Below are 19,014 nucleotides of genomic sequence, written 5' to 3' on the forward strand. Positions count from 1 at the left end.
AAGATGGGACGACGAAGAAGTTGAAGTTTTTATCGCCGGAGAAGTCTTCACGTCGATTGGCGGTTGAAAGTCGAAAGGGAACGCCAAAAGTTGAAGTCGCCGAAGATTGAAGGGAGAATTTTGCAGAACTATTGATTGAAAGAGAGTTGAGAGAAGCTATCGAGAGAGAGGAGAGAGACAATTGATTTGGATTGAAGGGGGTGTGGGTTGATTTGTATTTTTGAAAAGATTAGAAAGTTTTAAAAATATTAATTAAGTTCATAATTAACTTAATCAAGTTTTCTAATGATTTTGACTCTTTCAGTTGGTCAATGTCATCAATCCTTCACTCAAAACTTAAAAGACCCCTTTCCTTTAATTTTCTCTTGTAACTACATATTGGATCTAGCCTATGACAGTGACTATCTATTTTGAGATATTACTCTTTTATACCATATCTGATTATATAATTCATATAAATTAGTCATGTTGACTGATTTTGCTAGTTGATAAAAATTGTGGGTATAAATCCTATATTCAAACTCTAAATATTATGTATAAAAAGATGGTCAAACACAACTCAACTTTAAATTCTAAATAAAATAAAATAAAATATTTTTTTATTTTAATGGCCATGAGAATTACTCACTATAGAATTCTTTTCACTTGATGAAAATCAATAGTCTATCAATAAAAATTTCAAAAACAACTTGAAATTACTTGGGAAACTGAAAAGCATTCAACGCCTATTTTTACTTTTTCACTTTCAATATATATTTTTTTTAAAATACAAATTTTTTCGTAATGCTTTTTTTTTTGTTCTAAAATGACCTTGTTTATTTTACCAAATATTACTTGCAAAAACTATAATCAAACACAACCACATTTTAAAAAATAAAGCTAAAAAAATAATTGTAATAGTACATAGTAGTTCAAATAAAGGATCTAAGCTGACATTGTGTGACTATCTGTTATATAGAAATTATTCTTTTAGAGAATATAGACATTATTCTTTTAAACGTAATCACACTCTCTCCCACCATTTTAGTTACTTTACTCTCTCTCCCTATTAATATACATAACATAGCCAATATATACTTAACATTCTGTGTATATGTGAAATCTTTGTAATATGTTTAGGGAGTTGAGATTTTTTGTAATAGTGAAAACATAAGTTGTGTATTTGTGTAATTTTTAGTTTAATTAAATGTTTTTTAAAAATTAGGGCTATAAACCAAATTTAGAAAAACTACATTCAAATTCTAAGTACTTTTTGCAAATTATATGACAAACACAACTCGAACTTCAATTTTAAAAATTTCAAATAAAGAGAATAATATTTGATTTATTTCAAATAAAGAGAATAATATTTGATTTTTGTGACCAAAGCATTTGAGAATGATTGCATTGTCCTGTGATTCATGATAAGGTTACTCGACCAAAAAAAAAAGGGAAGTAGCTAAGGATGGTAAAGAAAGAAGACTTCAGCTTCATATGTCTCTTCCCCAGAAATTTCCCCGAGTAGAAAGTAGAAAATAAAAACAACTCCAAGATGATGTTCAAATCACAGTGGAAATTGAAAACTGAAAGGAAAACCTTATCTGAACTCTCTTTTACGTAATAGTGTCATTTTGTCAAAGCATCAGATTGATAGAAGCAGCCAGAAATCTTGAATACATCCACTATTGCAAATAAATAATCTACACGGATACTTATAGTAAAATAAATGTGAATGCAGTTAGAAATGTGATAATCCCAGGCAATAATTTCAGAGAGAAAGAGGCAGCAATCTGGATGGTGAAGTTACAGTTTGCTTGAGATATATTCTGATCTGTCACCATTGCCAGACCCTGAAAGTTACAACTGAAATCTCCTTGGTTCTGAGCCTGGTAATACATATTAAATGCATATGATGCATTACCGTTGGCGTCCAACTCGTTGCAAGACGAACCATACCCTAATGCTGTGCAATCTGAGAACGTGCATGCATAGTTGATGTTTTCTGCAAGTTTGCTCAAGTCCTTGGCATTCGGATTAATCATGCACCATTTCTTGGATAAATATTCCACATTTTGTGCACCCATAAGAAACTTATCCTGTCCCTGACCCGTAAGGTCCATGGCAAACTTCGGCTGTCCATCATACCGGAAGATTCCCCAGTGACGCTCAAAGTTACCAGGAGCAATACTTTTACCATCCTCATCAATAAGCCCAAACAAGTAAACTTCAATATATCCAGGCCGAAGAGGTGTTCCGGTATTGGCTGCAAGCCGGGGTAACAGTCCTTTATAGAACCGATAAGCAAGATCGACATTGGCGTTTTTGTCTCCATTCGTGGGCCATCCAACTTCCCCAACAAGGATGGTCATATTACCAACACCTGCGGCTTTCAATGCTGATACCAGGGTATCAAAGTTGGCATCAAATACATTGGTGTATGTGAATCCATTATCAACAATGGGGTTACTGGCTCCATCAAAGAAGGCAAAATTAACGGGGAAATGCTCGTTGGCATAAAGACTTAGAAAGGGGTAAATGTTTACTGTGAAAGGTGCGTTGTTCTGGCTCATGAATTGAACAATCTGGGTCATTAAATCATTAATGTCTTCTCGGAATCTCCCAGCAGATGGTACGGGATTGTCGTCTGGAGAGAAATAAACATCAGCATTTAGAGGTACAGTTGCTTTTATGGTGCTCCCAAGTCCTGCTTCATTTAGAGCATTTTGGATGTTCTGAAGTGCTGGGAAGGTCGTGTTAAGAAAGGAGTTGTTGTAGGATGTCAGGAAAGGCTCATTACCAACTGCAACATATCTGCAGCGAGATTAAGATGCAGAAATTTAGATAGTAATCAGCTATATGAAACTATATAAAAGTTTGAAATGCTTATACACACTTTCGTTTGAAAAGTAAGTAAATTTTAATTGACAAGAAGGCCAGGAGAAAGTAGCAATGAAATGTTTTTATACACTACAAGCACAAAATCGTCTATGAACTGCAATCTACAATATCTTCAATTTTCAACCATTTATTGCATCATATGATTTCAGATTTCACTACTCTAAATGACAAAACTAAAGATCCGGTACAAATGAAAAAGATTCTCCCATATAAGGAAAAGAATTAAGTATAGTTTGAAGAGTGCTTAAAAATAACAAAAAAATTGTAACTTCTGCATAATCAAGATCAAAGCTTTGAAAGTCAAGTAATTGTTTGATCATACTAAAATGATATAAGAATCAAAATAGCATTTCAAGGCCATAAAATTTTAAGCGATAAGAGTTCATAGATGTAACTCACTATTTTCCTTCACTTTGTATGGATCAAGCTAACCATCACTTGTTCTTCCTTTCTTTATCTTATTATATATTTTTTTTTGATAATCGAGAAATTTCCAAGGGCCAGGGGGATACGGCTCAAAACTTGGGTTAATGGACCCAGATGTCTAACCTTTTCCACTTAAATATCGGGCTTTTATCTACGGTAGAGCTTGAATGCAGAAGGTAACCAAAACTTCAACCAAACACTAGCTTAATTTCAAAAGTCAAACTGGATGTTTCAGTTCAAAAGAAAATGAATGGACTCGACGTTTCAGCCCGAATGAAAGTGAATACACAAAGAGAAGGTGGAAATAGGAAAGAAGATTCTAGACAGAAGAGAATGATTATCTTACAGCACTTCAAAATAGATTAACCGGAGCCACGGCACTACTCTTTTAAAACAAAAAAATCTCTGCTTAAAGATTAACCACAATATTTGTACAGTCTCACAGTAGACCATGTCCAATAGACCACATGAAGACTGGTTGTTTGCAGCCAAAAAGATTTTAAAAAAAACTGAAAGGAATACTAACAGAAACATATATTAGCAATGGTTCAGGCTCTTAATCTTTGGATATGACAGAAGACTGGTTGGTTTGCAGCCAAAAGGAAAGGAAAGAACTGAAAATGAATACTAATAGAAACATATATTAGCAATGGTTCAGCCACCTAACCTTTCCATACACTAGCAATGTTTTTCCCATTAGGATAACTACATTCCAACGAGGAAAAGCATAATAAATATGGACCAACGAATATGCACTCGAAAGGACTTAACCCGTGAGGGATCATTTGGTTAGATTTAAGTTATACCGAGATTAGCTAGCCTGGGAAAACTTATCCCACCCTCAAGGTGGAACAAAAATAACACTAAAATCCCAGGAAAAGTAATCTCATGAAGTTTATGCCAACCAAACATGGGATAAGCTCATCCTAAAATTAATCCCGAGATTAATTATCCCTTATCCCTCGTACCAAAAGACCCCTCAAAGAAATGTGAGCGACTATATTCCAATGGGGAAAAGCAGAATACAGTTTTTAAAAGAGTAATATGGACAAAACACTACAAAAAGAAAGGGTAAATTGTGGGAGATTGAAACTGCAATTCGTGGAGGTTATAAGCTTCCACTTAAACTCCAATTTAACATTATTTTTGCAGTGAATGAATATGCACTCAAAAGGACTTAACCCGTGAAAGAAATATTCCATGGCTAATGTGGGGGTAGGGGAGTCCTATGCAACCTTCCTCTTGCATTTCTACAGAGAGGTACACCACGAACTCATGACCTATGAGCAACTACTCTATGGCTATGTCAAGGCTCACCCTCATACGAAAACATGGAATTGAAGGGGGAAAAAGATTCTATTTCTTTTTCTCTTTCCCTTTTAAAGCCCAAGTTTATCTCCAAAGCCTTTTCTTCCTAACTTCCTTTAATACATATCATAACTAACAAGAAAGATTTTGAAGCAATTTGGAGCATAATATATTCCACATATCAAGCATTTGCTTTAGAAGCAAGAAGAGCACAAAAGAAGCCACTCTTTCAACAAATGCTTAATGTAATCATACTTGACATTAAACCATTAAACACATCAATTTTAATTGAGAAGTAGAACAAGATTACAGCCATCAAAGTAAATAAAAGGCATAGTTTAACTAAGAAGTAGAACAGGATTACAGCAATCAAAGTAAGGTAAAAGGGGCAAAAATAAAGTTTCCAACTTAACAACAAGATAACCCATTAAAGTTTCGTTTCCCCCCTCAACGGAAAAGGAACAAAGGAAAAAGTAATCGTACTTGATGTTGACACCTCCTTTGAAATTGTAGCGGGTGACATTGCGTTTGACCCAATCTTTAGCTCTATCATAATCATTCATAGCAGAAAGCTGATCATTGGGAATGGCAACCATAACTTCAAGATCACTACCAGCAAGAGCACTCATGGTGGATTGATCTGCATCAAATAACTTCACCTTCTGAATACCACTGTCCTTCAACATCTGTACCACTGTTTTTGGTGGCAACTTGTGGGTTGCCATTGTTCCCCAGTTCACTCCTAGCCCATCAACACCACTTAATAAAAATAATAATAATATCCCAATTTTAAACATGTTCTCAAAACAAAGCAGCTGCAAATAGAGAGGATTAGAACAAAGAATTAGAGAGGGAAAGAAGATAACCCGAGAAAAGAGACAGGATAGAAGGATAGATAAAAATCAAGAAAAAGGAGACACGAAAGTGAGGTTCAGAATAGGGATATCATCAAAAGGGTATAGAACGTGGGGGTGGAGTCCCAAAACTCCTCAAATAGCCTGAAAACTACCACCCCACCTTCTAATAGGAAGGAACGAAACTGCCAAAAAGCCCAACAAGGAATTTGAGTTTTGACCCAATTACTACGGGAAAAACGTCGGATGAAAAAAACAAGGCAATCCTCTTATTGTGGTTAGAAAAGAAAGGATAAGTAAACGATTGTCATCAGTTTAGCAACCCAATAGAGCTGGGTTCGAATCAACAACAGTGAGAAAAGGATTTTAATGCTTAAGAGTGTTAGAAGTCAACTAGGAGTTGACCCATAAATGCAAAGTAAAAAGACATGAAAGAAAAACTTGGGGGTTTGGTTGAATAATGTTGAATTTAGCAATTTTGTTGTTTTGAGAGTAATATTTGTAAGACAGAAATAATTAGAGATTAAGCAAGTGTATATGAGACTTGGGGCTATGCCTTAACAGGTCTAGGTTCATGCATGGTATTTGATTGTTTGTTCATATTTAGTTAGAAGTAATGGGTAGGCTAGATATAAAGGTATTAGTGTCAATTTGTTAATAAAACATCATATAGCAAAAATGGATTTTTTTAAACACCTCATAAGTGTAACAATACTATCAATTTATGGCCTCAATTAACATCCTTAAGTCTAAGAGATGCTATTAAATTAACTAATTCAAGTTATTGTTAATATCCATTCTCACCCACATCTACTCAGTAAATAATGATAGAGGTTCAATGCTAATTGAGGTTTGCAACTCCCAATTCTTAGTTAAAACATGGAATAAATACAAAAACCATATAAAATAGCAAATTAGAAAGATAAATAAGCAAACCCCATGCACTAATCATAACATATTCAAGCATTATCTCAAGAAGAAGAATTAGCTACTCATAGAGAGAGACAGAGATATATCAAAATTTGTATCAAATTAATCCATAGAAAGTAAAGTGAATACTATATCAAATCTATAATTTTAACAAATCCCCAATAAAAACCATTAATTCTTCACTTAAGAATCTCCCTAGTATTTCCTAGTTCATGAAAAATACAATAATAGTTCAATGATGGTCGAAATGGGATAAAAAAAAAACCCCTTTTGGCCCTAAATTCCAATTTTATAGACATTACAAAAATTCCAAACCTCCCCTTGACCTCAAATTCCCATTTTCTAAATATTATGAAATTTATACAGTACAGTTGGATCTACTTCAGTAGATCCAGAGCAGATTAGTTGCAAGTGGGGTGTACCTTGGGCACCGATGACACTATTTTGACCATCAAGAAAGTGGCCTCCCAACTTATCCATGTGAACTTTAAGGCTTTTTTTCTTTCATATTTGACCTCCAAATGAATTAAATAACTTAATTTTCATTATTTTCAACCTTTACCTGCACAAATGACCATTATACACGAGATTAACACTAAATCAATAGAAAAGCATGATAATTTATGCTTAAAAGGTGCTAACAAGTCATTAAATTAATGACTTGTCATATAAATATGAATCTAATAGATAATAAAAAAAATATCAACAGAATAATCTCCTCCTATATAAAACTCTTTAATAACTACATTTTGGATGCCATTGTGTTGTTAGTGTATGCTGTGCCATGGTTTTATGGCACTTTTGATGCTTAAAACTAGAATATATGAAAGTACTTTGGTTTTTTTGGTAGATATGATGTGTTTTGTGTCTATTTTGCATGAGACTAAATTTTAGAGGTTAACAGAAAGAAAAAGAGTAAAGATTGTAGAAATGCCTACTTACGAGGCAACCTATGTGGCATAGGTAGCACTTTTATGGCATAGGTAGCACTTACGTGGCATAGGAAGCTGTCATAAATTTCAAAAGAATAAAATTCAGAGAACCTGAATGTGAAGTATTGATCAGACACTAACAAAGGAGCACATATGGCACATAAACTGCCACTTACGATGGAGCACCTAAGTCACCTATTTTGTAGAACATTAAAGTTCAGAGATGTTACAAGATTTAGGAACCTTTGGTACTAAAGAGGAGGAAACCTATGGGGCGTTAGTACCACCTATTTCCCATAGGTACCAGTGCATAAGAAATTGTTGAAGATTTTAAGAGCCTGTCACCTACAATGGCCACCTACGTGGAGTAGGTGCCATTACAACATGTAAGTGGCACCATAAGTGGCCACCTACTTAGTTTTCCTTGTATGTTTTGGTTTAGATTTCTAGGATTTTTATGAGCTTTACCAATACAATTTTGAGGTTTTTTCGTTAGTTTATGCACTCATACTATTAACAAACACATATTTGATTCTAAGATTAACTTTTGATCTTGGAATCCCGTTGTTCTTGGTTTTTGGTTGATTAATTAATTTGTCACTTTGGATTTTATTAATTATTATTGTGAGATTACTTCTATGCTTTCTTTATTGAATTCCATAGAGTTTCTTGCAACTATTAGCAGCTAAATCCCTTAACTAGGGTTGTGGAAACCCTGACAGAATAACAAAGCAGAGAAAGTATGAGGTTTTTCTAGATCATTATTTACACATGCATTGAGATATTCTTTAGTTTAGTTTCTTTTTTAGCGGCAACCAATGCTAATAACTTGCCTTTATTTAAGATCATCTTCACAAGATAGATTGAGATTGGAAAAGAAGATTACAACAGTGATTCAACACTATCAACTCACATTTAATAACTTGATGCCTAAAAGGTAATATTTAAACTAGGGTCAAAGATCAAGGTGAGTAAGTTGACACCCTAATACTCACAGGGTGAAGGATGAGATTTACCAATGCATTCACAAGAAGGTTGGAAATATCTTGCTTTTCAGATTCTGCATCTATGTCGGTGAGATAGTTGGATTGAGCACGAGAAATTTATTGATTTTTGAAACTAGGGGGGGATAGAGTTCTAGTATTTATGTAAGTTTTTTACAACCACAAACATTCACAAATTGTTACTTTTTATTATTTACTACTAAATCTTCCCATTTACTTTTTTGAACTTCTGGCTACTTCAAAAAGTCGAGAGACAAATTCGACCTGTTCTTTTTTGGATCAACCCCAACCTAGTTGGGTTACTATAATGTGACAACGACCGTATTGTATCTTCTTGGTGGGTATAGTTTGGGCAACATTAAATTTTAGCTTCATTGTCGGAGATCAAACCCGGGTTACCTGCGTGATAAGAAGGAATACTTACCAGTATAATAAAACGACATCAAAGTAGAATTGTATGCTACTATGATCAAGCAACTTGAGAAGTATTTGCTTAGATGTTAGAGATGTTGACTCAACATCAACCGAATATACTTATAAGTAATACTGTGTAGAATTTGATGAATGATAGTCACTATTTGGCAAGTACCACTCATTTGTGATAAGGCCACCATTGATCCTCTCATGCCTGTAATTGATGAAGATAGGGATGATATGGTTGATTTATATGAGGCTCTCAAAGTAGAATCTTAAAAGTTTGTAACTAGTGGTTAGTCATCATAAAAATTGATAAGTGTTGATAAAAGAGTTGAGTAGGATAAATGTATGGTAAAGGTAGATGAGTCGGTATTAAAGACTATTCAACAACCTCACCCACCTTTTCCTCAAAGTTTGAAGAAGAAATAAGAGGAAGGTAAGTATCAAAAGTTCATGTTGATGTTGAAAGAACTGCTTGTTAATATTTCTCCTGTAGAAGCATTGAAGCAAATGTCTAGCTAAGCTAAGTTCATGAAGGATTTTGTTACTCAAAAGTGGATGGTGAGTTTTGAGCCTGCTGATAATATCCATAATTCTATTGCCATTTTTTCTCATGTATTGGTTGAGAAGAAGAAGACCCCAAAGCATTTACTATTCCAAGTACCATTGGGTCCTTCAAATTCTCTAGAGCTTTATGTGATTTGAAAGCTAGTATCATTCTCATTCCGTTAGAAGTGTACAAGAAGTTGGGGTTGGTGGCACCCAAACCTACATCCATGAGGTTATTGATGACTGACAAGACTATGAAGAAATTAGTTGGTATTTTGTATGATGTTTCGGTAAAGGTTGCACCCCTTATATTCCAGCTAATTTTATGATCCTTAATTATGAGGTGGACTTTGAAGTCCCTATTATCTTAGGAACGCTTTTTATAGCTATGGGACGAGCCTTGGTTGACATGGAGATAGGGTAGATGAAGTTCAAACCCATCGATAAGCAATTTGTTTTTAATGCTTGGTATTCTATGTGACAATTGAAGGAACTAAGAGCGGTATCTATGATTGATATTGTTGATGATGATGTATGACTATGCCTATTAAAGAGAGACTTGGGGTTGAGGTATTAGCAGCAGTTATTATGAACTTAGACAGTGATGGCATTGATGAGTATTATGAGATAGTGAATGTGTTGTATAGTATAGGTTCTTATAATTAAGATCCTAAATGCTAGATATTGATACGAAGAATAGAACTACTTCTCTAGATAGACCATCTATTAAGGAGCCATAATTTTTGGAATTGAAGGCTCTCCAATTTCACTTCTGTTATATATTTTTGGGGGCTGACAATACTTTGCTAGTCACTATTGCTGATGATTTATTAGATACATAGATTGAATCATTAATTTTTGTGTTGCAAAGGTTCAAGATGGCTATCGGATGGACTATTGTAGACATTATGAAGATTCTACCTGATATTTACACTCATAAGAAATAGATTGAACCACAGTGTATACCCAACATCAAGCACCAACATTAGTTGAATCCTCCTATGTAGGAGGTAGTGAAGAAATAGATCATCAAGTGGTTAGATGCTGAAGTTGTTTACCCCATTGCGAAAAATAAATGGATCAACCTAGTTCATTGTGTACCTAAGAAGGGTGGGATCACTATGGTCCCTAATAAGAAAAATAGATCGGTGCCTATGATACCAATTGCTGGATGGAGAGTACGTATGTATTATAGGAAGATGAATACAATCAGATTTCTATTCCTCTTGAGAATCAGGAAATGATGACTTTTACTAGCCTATATGTGACTTTTGCGTTCAAGTGGATACTATTCGGACTATGTAGTGCTCCTGCCACCTTTCAATAGTGTATGATATCTATATTTTTTGACATGGTGGAAGAAACTATAGAGGTATTCATGGATGACTTTTTGGTCATTGGGGACTCCTTTGATGACTGTTTGGCCTATTTAGCCAACACACTCTAAAAATGTGAGGAGTGTAATTTGGTACTAAATGGGGAGAAGTGCCATTTTAATGTGAAAAAGGTATTGTTCTTGGTGACAAAATCCCAAAGCAGGGTATTAAGGTAGATAGAGCCAATATAGAGGTGATTGAAAATTTACCTCCTCCGAACTTAGTTAAAGGTATCCAAATCTTTTTGGGTCATGCTAGGCTTTATAAGAGGTTCACCAAGTGCTTCAATAAAATTGCTAACGTTTTATGCAAGCTTTTAGAGAAGGGGGTGAAATTTGTATTTGATAAGGCATGTCTTAAGGCCTTTGAGTGCCTTAAGGAGCGGTTGGTCTCAACTCTCATTATTGTGTCCTTTGATTAGTCTTTACCATTTGAGGTTATGTGTGATGCTAGTAGAGTGGTCTTAGGTGCTGTCTTAGGGAAAAGACATGAGAAAATACTTCACCGTATCTATTATGACAACAAGGAATTGAACAAGAGAAAAAATAACTATATGGTCATTAAGTATGAGTTGCTTGTGGTGGTTTTTATTTTAAGAAGATTTAGTCCTATTTGATACGGACCAAAGTCATAGTTCACACAAATTATGCAACTTTGAGGTATATAATGTTGAAGAAGGATGCTAAACTGAGGTTTATATGTTGGGTCCTCTTATTGCAAGAATTTGACTTTGAGGTAAAAGATCGAAAAAACACTAAGAACTAGGTTACTAATCAATTATCTCACCTTGAGGAGGAGTCAATGTAGAAGTTAGGGGATGAGCTTGACATAAATGATACTTTTCCAGATGAGCGGATCTTGGCAGTATCTCAAAACTTAATCCCCTAGTTTGCTGATTTTGCCAACTTTTTGGTAAGTGATCTTGTTTTGGAAAATTTTTCATTCCAGCAACGAAAACGATTATACATGATGTAAGGAAATTTTTTTAGGATGAGCCATATTTCTTTCAGATTTATGTGAATAGTTTTATTCGTAGATATATTTTCTAGGTGGAGATGAAGAGAATCCTTGAGTCTCTTCATTGATTGCCAGTTGAGGGTCATCATGATAGTACCGTCATAGCCCAAAAAATTCTATAGTGTGGGTATTATTGGCCAACTATTGACAAGGATGCTCATGACTTTGCTTAAGCCTATGAACAGTGCCAATGAAAAGGAAATATTTCACGGAGACATGACACCTATCTTAGAGTTGGAGTTATTTATTATATAGGGAATTGATTTCATGGGCCCATTTGTGAGCTTCTATGGGATGAAGTACATTCTAGTAGCGGTCGACTATGTTCTAGATCGCCAACTAGATTTCATACTTAGGTGATGATGCTCCCTGTATTAGGGTAAAGGGGATATTAAGAAGGCGGTGCTGTATTTTGCCTCTATGTTCTGGATAACAGTGGTACGCTTCCAATTGTGTCCGATTTCATCAAACAACCTTTTTACATTTGATTGAGCTTCACTATTTATGAGTTTGTTAATAGGAAATGAGGTTGACTTTGCAGCACTTATCAGATATGAGATGTATGTGCGATCATTTTGGAACATGACCACTCTTTCCCTTCCTTTGCCTGGTTCACATGTTATATAAAAAGGCAGGCGTACCTAATATTTAGAATGTATATAGAAGACTTGAGGTAACGAGCATAGCATATACTAGCATGATCAAAGATCTGATGAACCCAGTCCTTTTCTAGAGATCTTGGGCACCTCCGACTATGATTCTAGCCTAGTTTGAGGGCCTTCTAGCTCTATTAGAGCATGTTTATAGTCTGAACTTTAATATGGATGATATGGGAATTAATGTTGATATGGGTGAATATAGAGATGCGCCTAAGGTTGCTATTGATGTTGAGGGGGATCCAACTACTTCTACTTCATCCCGAACCTCCACATTTGAGCTAGTTGAGGTATCTTTTATGCCTTCTCGCCCCACTTCCACAGCTACAACTACAACTACAGGGTGTATTTCAGTACCCTATGAGTTTTTATAGAGCCTAGTGGAGTGGCAGAATATGACTACCACCCTTCTTACTGATGGTTAGTTTGAGCTGACTTTATTATATGTACAAATCCAACCTTGGGTTCAAATGATGTTAGAGACCGTTAAGACTCAAATATGGGTTGTGCTTTGAGTTGAGATAATGGATTTCACTAGTGAGTTGTATGCTAGGATCGATGCTTTTAAGGGGCCGATTAGTGCATAGTTTTGATATATACTGGCTCCAAAGTTGTTTGACATTAGGGAGAAGGTGTCCACACTATGGGCAGAGGTACACTCTTTCATTGAGAGATAGATTCTGCCCATTCCTTCAGTTATCCCTTCATCTACTCAATTTATGGCTCCATGCGACCTAAGGTACTATGATTTATTCATAGAGGAAGAGATGTTCTTGATTGTTAGTACCAAGAGAGATAGATCAAAGGATATACAAGACCCTACTGTTCCTTAGGATTGGACTTTAAAAAGGGCTGCCCATGAGTCCTTTATGCCCAGAGTAGATAATGCAGTGTGATGAATGGAGATTGCAGCGGGTACAACTTCTAATAGTGCCCTGTCACCATTACCACCTCCACCAATTAAGATACTAGATGCCCCTGATGGGAACGAGCATTAGACGGACGCCTAGTGCATCTCATATATATCTTCACTCACAAATTATATATTGTGGTTACATGCTGGGGATAGTGCGTAGTCTATTTGTTAGGGTGGGGGTGAACCATAGTCACCGTGGGTTTTTATTGCATGCTTCTTTTCTTGTCGGCCGCATTATGATAGTAGAACAGGAAAATCTAGGAAATATTTTGTCGTATTGTGTTTATTTTGTTTGTGCATAAATGTGGTAGAAAAATGATACCCCTTCAAAATTTGTTTTGAACTGCATGATGTGTATATATATATGACCATTGTGAATCTCATTACCATATTAGGATTAGGGACATAATAATCATAGCTAGCAATTTCATGAATTTGATAGGTAGTAGCTTGGTATGAAACCTCATTTTATGTGTGTGTGAGATGCTTACTTAGTTCCTAATGTGTGTTGAATTTAGAACATAGCATGTCAGCCTTGCCTAGGCTGTATGATAGTTGATTAGGAAAGGATCATTGGCCGTTCTTGAATTAGTCCACTTCTTGCCTAAACTACCTTCCAAATGGGAATAAGTATCCCTAGATCCCTGTTTGAGCCTATACAACCTATTTTACCTTTTCTTACCTTTCACCTTTCCATTTTAGTTACAATGAATATGTTTTAGCTCTGGTGCTCCCTTGGCATGTGCACCTCAACTCAAGCAAATCGCCTAAGTTTAGGGTGGCTATCATAATGGTGCGTGATTAAAAGTAGGCATGCAGAAGGGCAAAAATAAGAAAAAGGAAAGTAAGGTTGAGTGTGGTAGAAAAAAAAAAGGAAAAATAAAAAAGAAAAAGAAAAAAAGAAAGAACAAGAGAAACAGTACCCAACCTCAATTAGCAATAAAGGAAAAAAGGGAGAAATAAAGGTGGAATAAATGAAAAATTGAGTCATAAGTGGGCCCCTAACATAATGGTAGTGACAAGTAGGCTTAGTCACTAAATTCTTAAATCTACCACAACAACCCCCAAGACAACATTACAAGTAGAGTAAAGTCCTATAGTTTTTCCAGTCTGACTATCTAAAAACTAAGATAAAGAAAATAAGGTCAAGCCTATGGTATTCTCTGCACATTGTTGGAACTTCTTTATGAGTGAGAGTTTCTTACGATTGTCCGTGCATTAACATACATGATTATATCGAGTGAGTGGGACTTTATTGTTGTGAGGGTACATGGGTTGTGTTTCTAGTTACTTATCTATTCGTGTAGTGTAATTTGTATATAAGCTTTATTATGTGTTGCTAATGTAATACTATATTTTCATTCCCCTGTATCACATTGTTGGGGTGCATTGATTCACAGAGTTGGGTTTGAAAAGATTAAAAATAGGAGGGGTTGATGTTTTTGAACTAAATTTGAGATTGAATTCCATAAGTATCTTATGTTTCTTTTAGTTAAGCATCATTGTTGTATTTTTGTCACCCGAGGACATGAAAATGTTCTCACTTAAGGGTGTTGATATACCATGCTATCATGGCACTTTCAATGCTTAAAATAAAAAACTATGCAAGTACCTAGGTTTATTTTGGTAGTTATGATGAGTTTTTATTTTGGTAGTTATGAAGAGTTTTGTGTCTATTTTGCAGGGAACTAGGTTTTAGAGATTAACATGAAGAAAATGAGTCAATATGGTAGAAAAGCCTACTTATGAGGATACCTACATGGCATAGGTAGCACTTAGAGTAGATAGATGTAGTAGGTCTCAGAAGAACCAGATTCAGAGAACTTGAAAGTGAAGTCTTGATCTGACACGGATGAAGGAGAACATATGGAACATAAGTGCCACTTAATATGGAGCACCTAAGTCACATAAGTTGCAGAACATTAAAGTTCAGAGAAGTTTTAGGATTAAGGATCCTCTGGTACTTATGAGGAGGAACCTATGGGACGTCGGCATCACTGATGCCCTATAGGTACTAGTGCACGAGAAATTGTAGATGATTCGAGGAGCCTATCACCTACGATGCCACTTACACCCGTAACTGGTGTCATAAGTGGCCACCAAAATAGTTTTTCCTATATGTTTTAGTTTAGATTTCTAGGGTTTTTATGTACTCTATAAATACTCATTAGACATTTTTTGTCAGTTTACACACTCATACTATTTACAAACATATATTAGATTCTAAGATTAACCTTTGATCTTGGAACCCCTTTGTTCTTGGTGTTTGATTGATTAATTGATTTAACATTTTGTATTTTATTCTTTATTATTGTGAGATTACTTATATGCTTTATTTATTAAATTCCATGGCATTTCTTACAACCATGAGAGGCTAAATCCCTTAGGTAGTATTGTGGGAACCCTGGCATAACAACAAAACAAGAGAAGTGTGAGGTTCTTCTAGATGATTATTTACACTAGCATTATGATCTTCTACAGTCTAATTTCTTTCTTTGCCTTTTCCAATGCCTAGAACTTTCTTATATTCGAGATCGTCCTCACAAGAGAGATTAAGATTGGGAAAAGAAGATGACAATAGTGATTTAAGACTAATAGCTCTTGTCTAATAACTTGATACGTAAAAGGTGATAGTTAAATCGGGGTCAAAGACAATGGTCAATAAGGAGAAATACTAAGACTCACAAGTTGAAGGGTGAGATTTACCAAAGCGTTCATAAGACGGTTGGTAATACCTAGCTTGTTAGATTATGCATGTGTCACAGATAGATAGTTGGATTGAGCATGAGAATCCTACCGAGTTAGGAAGCTAGAGGAAGACAGTCCTACTATTTGTCTTAGATTTTTTACAACCAAAAACATTCACAAACTATTACTTTTCACTATTTACTATAAAATCCTCCCATTTGCTCTTGTGTACTTCTGGCTACTTCAGCAAGTTTGAGAGATAAATTCGACCTATTCCCTATGGGATCGACCCCAACCTAGTTGGGTTACTATAATTTGACAGCGACCATATTGTATATTCTTGGAAGGTATAGTTTAGGTGACATCAGTGTGAGAAATAGATCTTTGATTTATAGAGTTCCAAACATTTTCACTTTGAAAGAGGTTAGCCAAATATAAAAGTCCTTTATATTTTTATTTTAGGAAAAATAAAAGTAATCTGGTAATACCTTGACTTTCCTTCAAAGAAAAATTAAACTTAAATTTGGAGTGTGGTTAGTTCAGGTCTTAAGTGTTTTGTTTTTAGGATTTCAATCTTTTATTTGAAAAATAGTTAAATTTGGCCTCAAAGGTGTTCCGAGGATTCTTTTGATGAAAATAATTATTTTTCAAAACTTTGATGCTGCCATTAAGTTTGAAATGTTGAAATTACCCTAGTAACATTATTAGTTTATTCCTGTGGGTTCCTGAAAAATTATGAGCCTTTGTTTAGAGAGTTTTGACTAGTTCCTTACCGGTTTTAAGCTATCTTCTAGTACATTCTCACTTCCTCTTTGTATTTGGGAATCTCTATTGTCCCGACCATTGCATTCGCGACCAAGGGCTAGTGTTGGTGAAGGATCATGTTATTTCTTATTTGTATTTGCGATCTTAGGATCAAATTCATAAAGGTCTGGGTTGAGAAACCTCGTGATTATGTCAAAGGCCATGAGTTCGCCAATTCCAGTAGACCTTGATGTAATATTAACTTTATTTTTGGCCCTAAATTATATTTTCTCTAGTTTTGTCTTCTAGAGATAGTACTAAGGAAATTTCAAAGGGGGTTTTAAGATTTCTTCCTTGGGTGAGTTCTTAAGCCTTTATACTATAACTTTTATTTAATTTCATCCTAAAAACCATTTCAAATTCTTGTCTTTAAATATGATTTTGGGGTTTTTACTCGATAAAGTGTAAATTAAGTGTTTCTTTTATTTGAGGTTCAAAATATACTCATTTTCTCATGGGTTTTCAGCTGTAGATTCCTTTAACCTTGGAGAACATATTTCTAAAAGAAAATTTTGGTTTTACCCCTATCATTTTTTACCTATTTTTTTGAACTTGCTTTAAATTAGGTCAATATGGATATCATTAGCTTTCTTTTAGTTGATTGATGTCATATTTGATTAGAATGTACTTATTTGGTGTTGATTCAAGAGATTCAATATTCCAGTTGAGGCTTTGGGTGGTATTTGAACTTGTGTACCTTCATTTGTAAGTTGAATTGTACCTTGACTTTCTTCAAAGTGTTTATGTATTTTATGATTGTTTATTTGTATTTTATGATTCATTTGGAACTGGGGGTCCCTCTTAGGTGAAAAAACAAGCATCTATTCAGGTACCGAAGTCTTTGATGGATTGTACTTAGATAAATGCCTATCCTAGTGTTACGTACCAATTTCTCAAGCCATGATGGAACCTACCATAACCTACTAGTAGGTAAGCCAATCCATAGTCCGAAACTGCTAATGACACACTATCAATAAAGATGAAAAAAAGTTAAGGACTAAATATAATAACAAGACTAATATATAAATCATCTTCAAGACCTAGTGAAGTTAGTTGAGGAGCTTTTAATACTGTAATGCCCCGAGTCTGTACCCCAGACACTACACGGTGCTCATAATCCTAAAAGACCACAAGCTAACCTATGACTGTACCTGCTACAATAAATGAGTAATAAATACTGTAATTATGTAGAAATATGCAGAAACATATGCCATAAGGTTCAAATCTGTAAATAAATCTGAATGAGGTATCAAAATCCCAAAACTTAATGTAAGTACTGAAAAACTGAACAACTGTCTAAATATACTCTAGTCTGAAAAAACCTCTAACTTTCTGAACTATGGAGTTGATGGGACAAGCCCCCAACTAACTCCATCTACTAAATAAAACTAAAGTACTACAAATAATAAGCATGTCCTCGAACAATGAGGACTCACCACTGCTCTAAAATATGAGAATCTGAACTGCTAAGGGTGCTCTGGAGCTCGTGCATCTGAACCTATAATATAAGACATCATAGAACAAAGAAAAGCATGCATCAGTACTTTGAATGTACTGATAAGCTCAGTGAGTAGGCTGAAATGCATGGGTTCATGTGCATGAACAATAATAACTGAATAACATGAGCATAACTTAGTAAGAGTACATGCATGAACATGTAGACTGTAACTGAGATCGTCCTAATATTGATTACTGAATTAGAGTACTGATAATCGGTATCTGAGTTTATGAATACTGAATTACTGATTATCTAAAAGACTGTATCTGATAGTTCTGAATACTGTGGAACCATACTGAGTTCCGTACTGATCTAAGTGACTATGTCTGATAGTCCTGAATCTGTAGAACTAAACTGAGTTCTATACTAAGACTGAATCTAAAACTGAGACTGTAAGAGGTAATCATTTTACCGATATGCCCCTTCTCTAGTTGATTTAGGGTCAAACCTATAACCCCAGTTGAAAGGGTGTCAATACCGTGCCACGGGTAAGGACAAGCTGTGAGTTAGCCCTCTCTAACAGAAAGCTCTTCCGTCCACCCTCGCTGGTAGGAAAACTCAAATGAGATATATCAGCCCAAGTCTTATAGATAAATATCTCAATCTACACTGGCTATGTAGTTCTGGAATACAAGGATTGCTTCTAATGATTTCACCCTTTGCAGGAAGGTGAGTCCCCATCCTTGGGTTCACTCGGTGATGAATCCTACTCCTAACTGAATAGACACTGGACTAAATTTTAGACTGTACTAGGCTAGACTG

The 19,014-nt window shown here is 35.1% G+C and overlaps 1 protein-coding gene across 1 annotated transcript; it reads right to left on the reverse strand.

Moving 5' to 3' along the window:
- Window positions 1-1,590: 1,590 nt before the first annotated feature.
- Window positions 1,591-6,061, reverse strand: LOC107863710 (glucan endo-1,3-beta-glucosidase 8). The gene is made up of 2 exons (XM_016709788.2): window positions 5,095-6,061; window positions 1,591-2,790 (listed from the first exon to the last, which is right to left on the reverse strand). The coding sequence occupies exons 1-2, from the start codon at window positions 5,406-5,408 to the stop codon at window positions 1,692-1,694; spliced, it is 1,413 nt and encodes a 470-aa protein (XP_016565274.1). The 5' UTR covers window positions 5,409-6,061; the 3' UTR covers window positions 1,591-1,691.
- Between the last annotated feature and the right edge of the window lie 12,953 nt (window positions 6,062-19,014).

Source organism: Capsicum annuum, chromosome 3 (genome assembly GCF_002878395.1).
Source record: "Capsicum annuum cultivar UCD-10X-F1 chromosome 3, UCD10Xv1.1, whole genome shotgun sequence".
In the NCBI taxonomy this organism is placed as follows: Eukaryota; Viridiplantae; Streptophyta; class Magnoliopsida; order Solanales; family Solanaceae; genus Capsicum; species Capsicum annuum.

Coding starts and splice junctions, on each gene's coding strand:
- LOC107863710 (XM_016709788.2), bottom strand. CDS start 5,408: ATGTTTAAAATTGGGATATTATTATTATTTTTATTAAGTGGTGTTGAT. Junction 2,791..5,094: donor AAAGGAGGTGTCAACATCAA/GTACGATTACTT, acceptor ATCTCGCTGCAG/ATATGTTGCAGTTGGTAATG.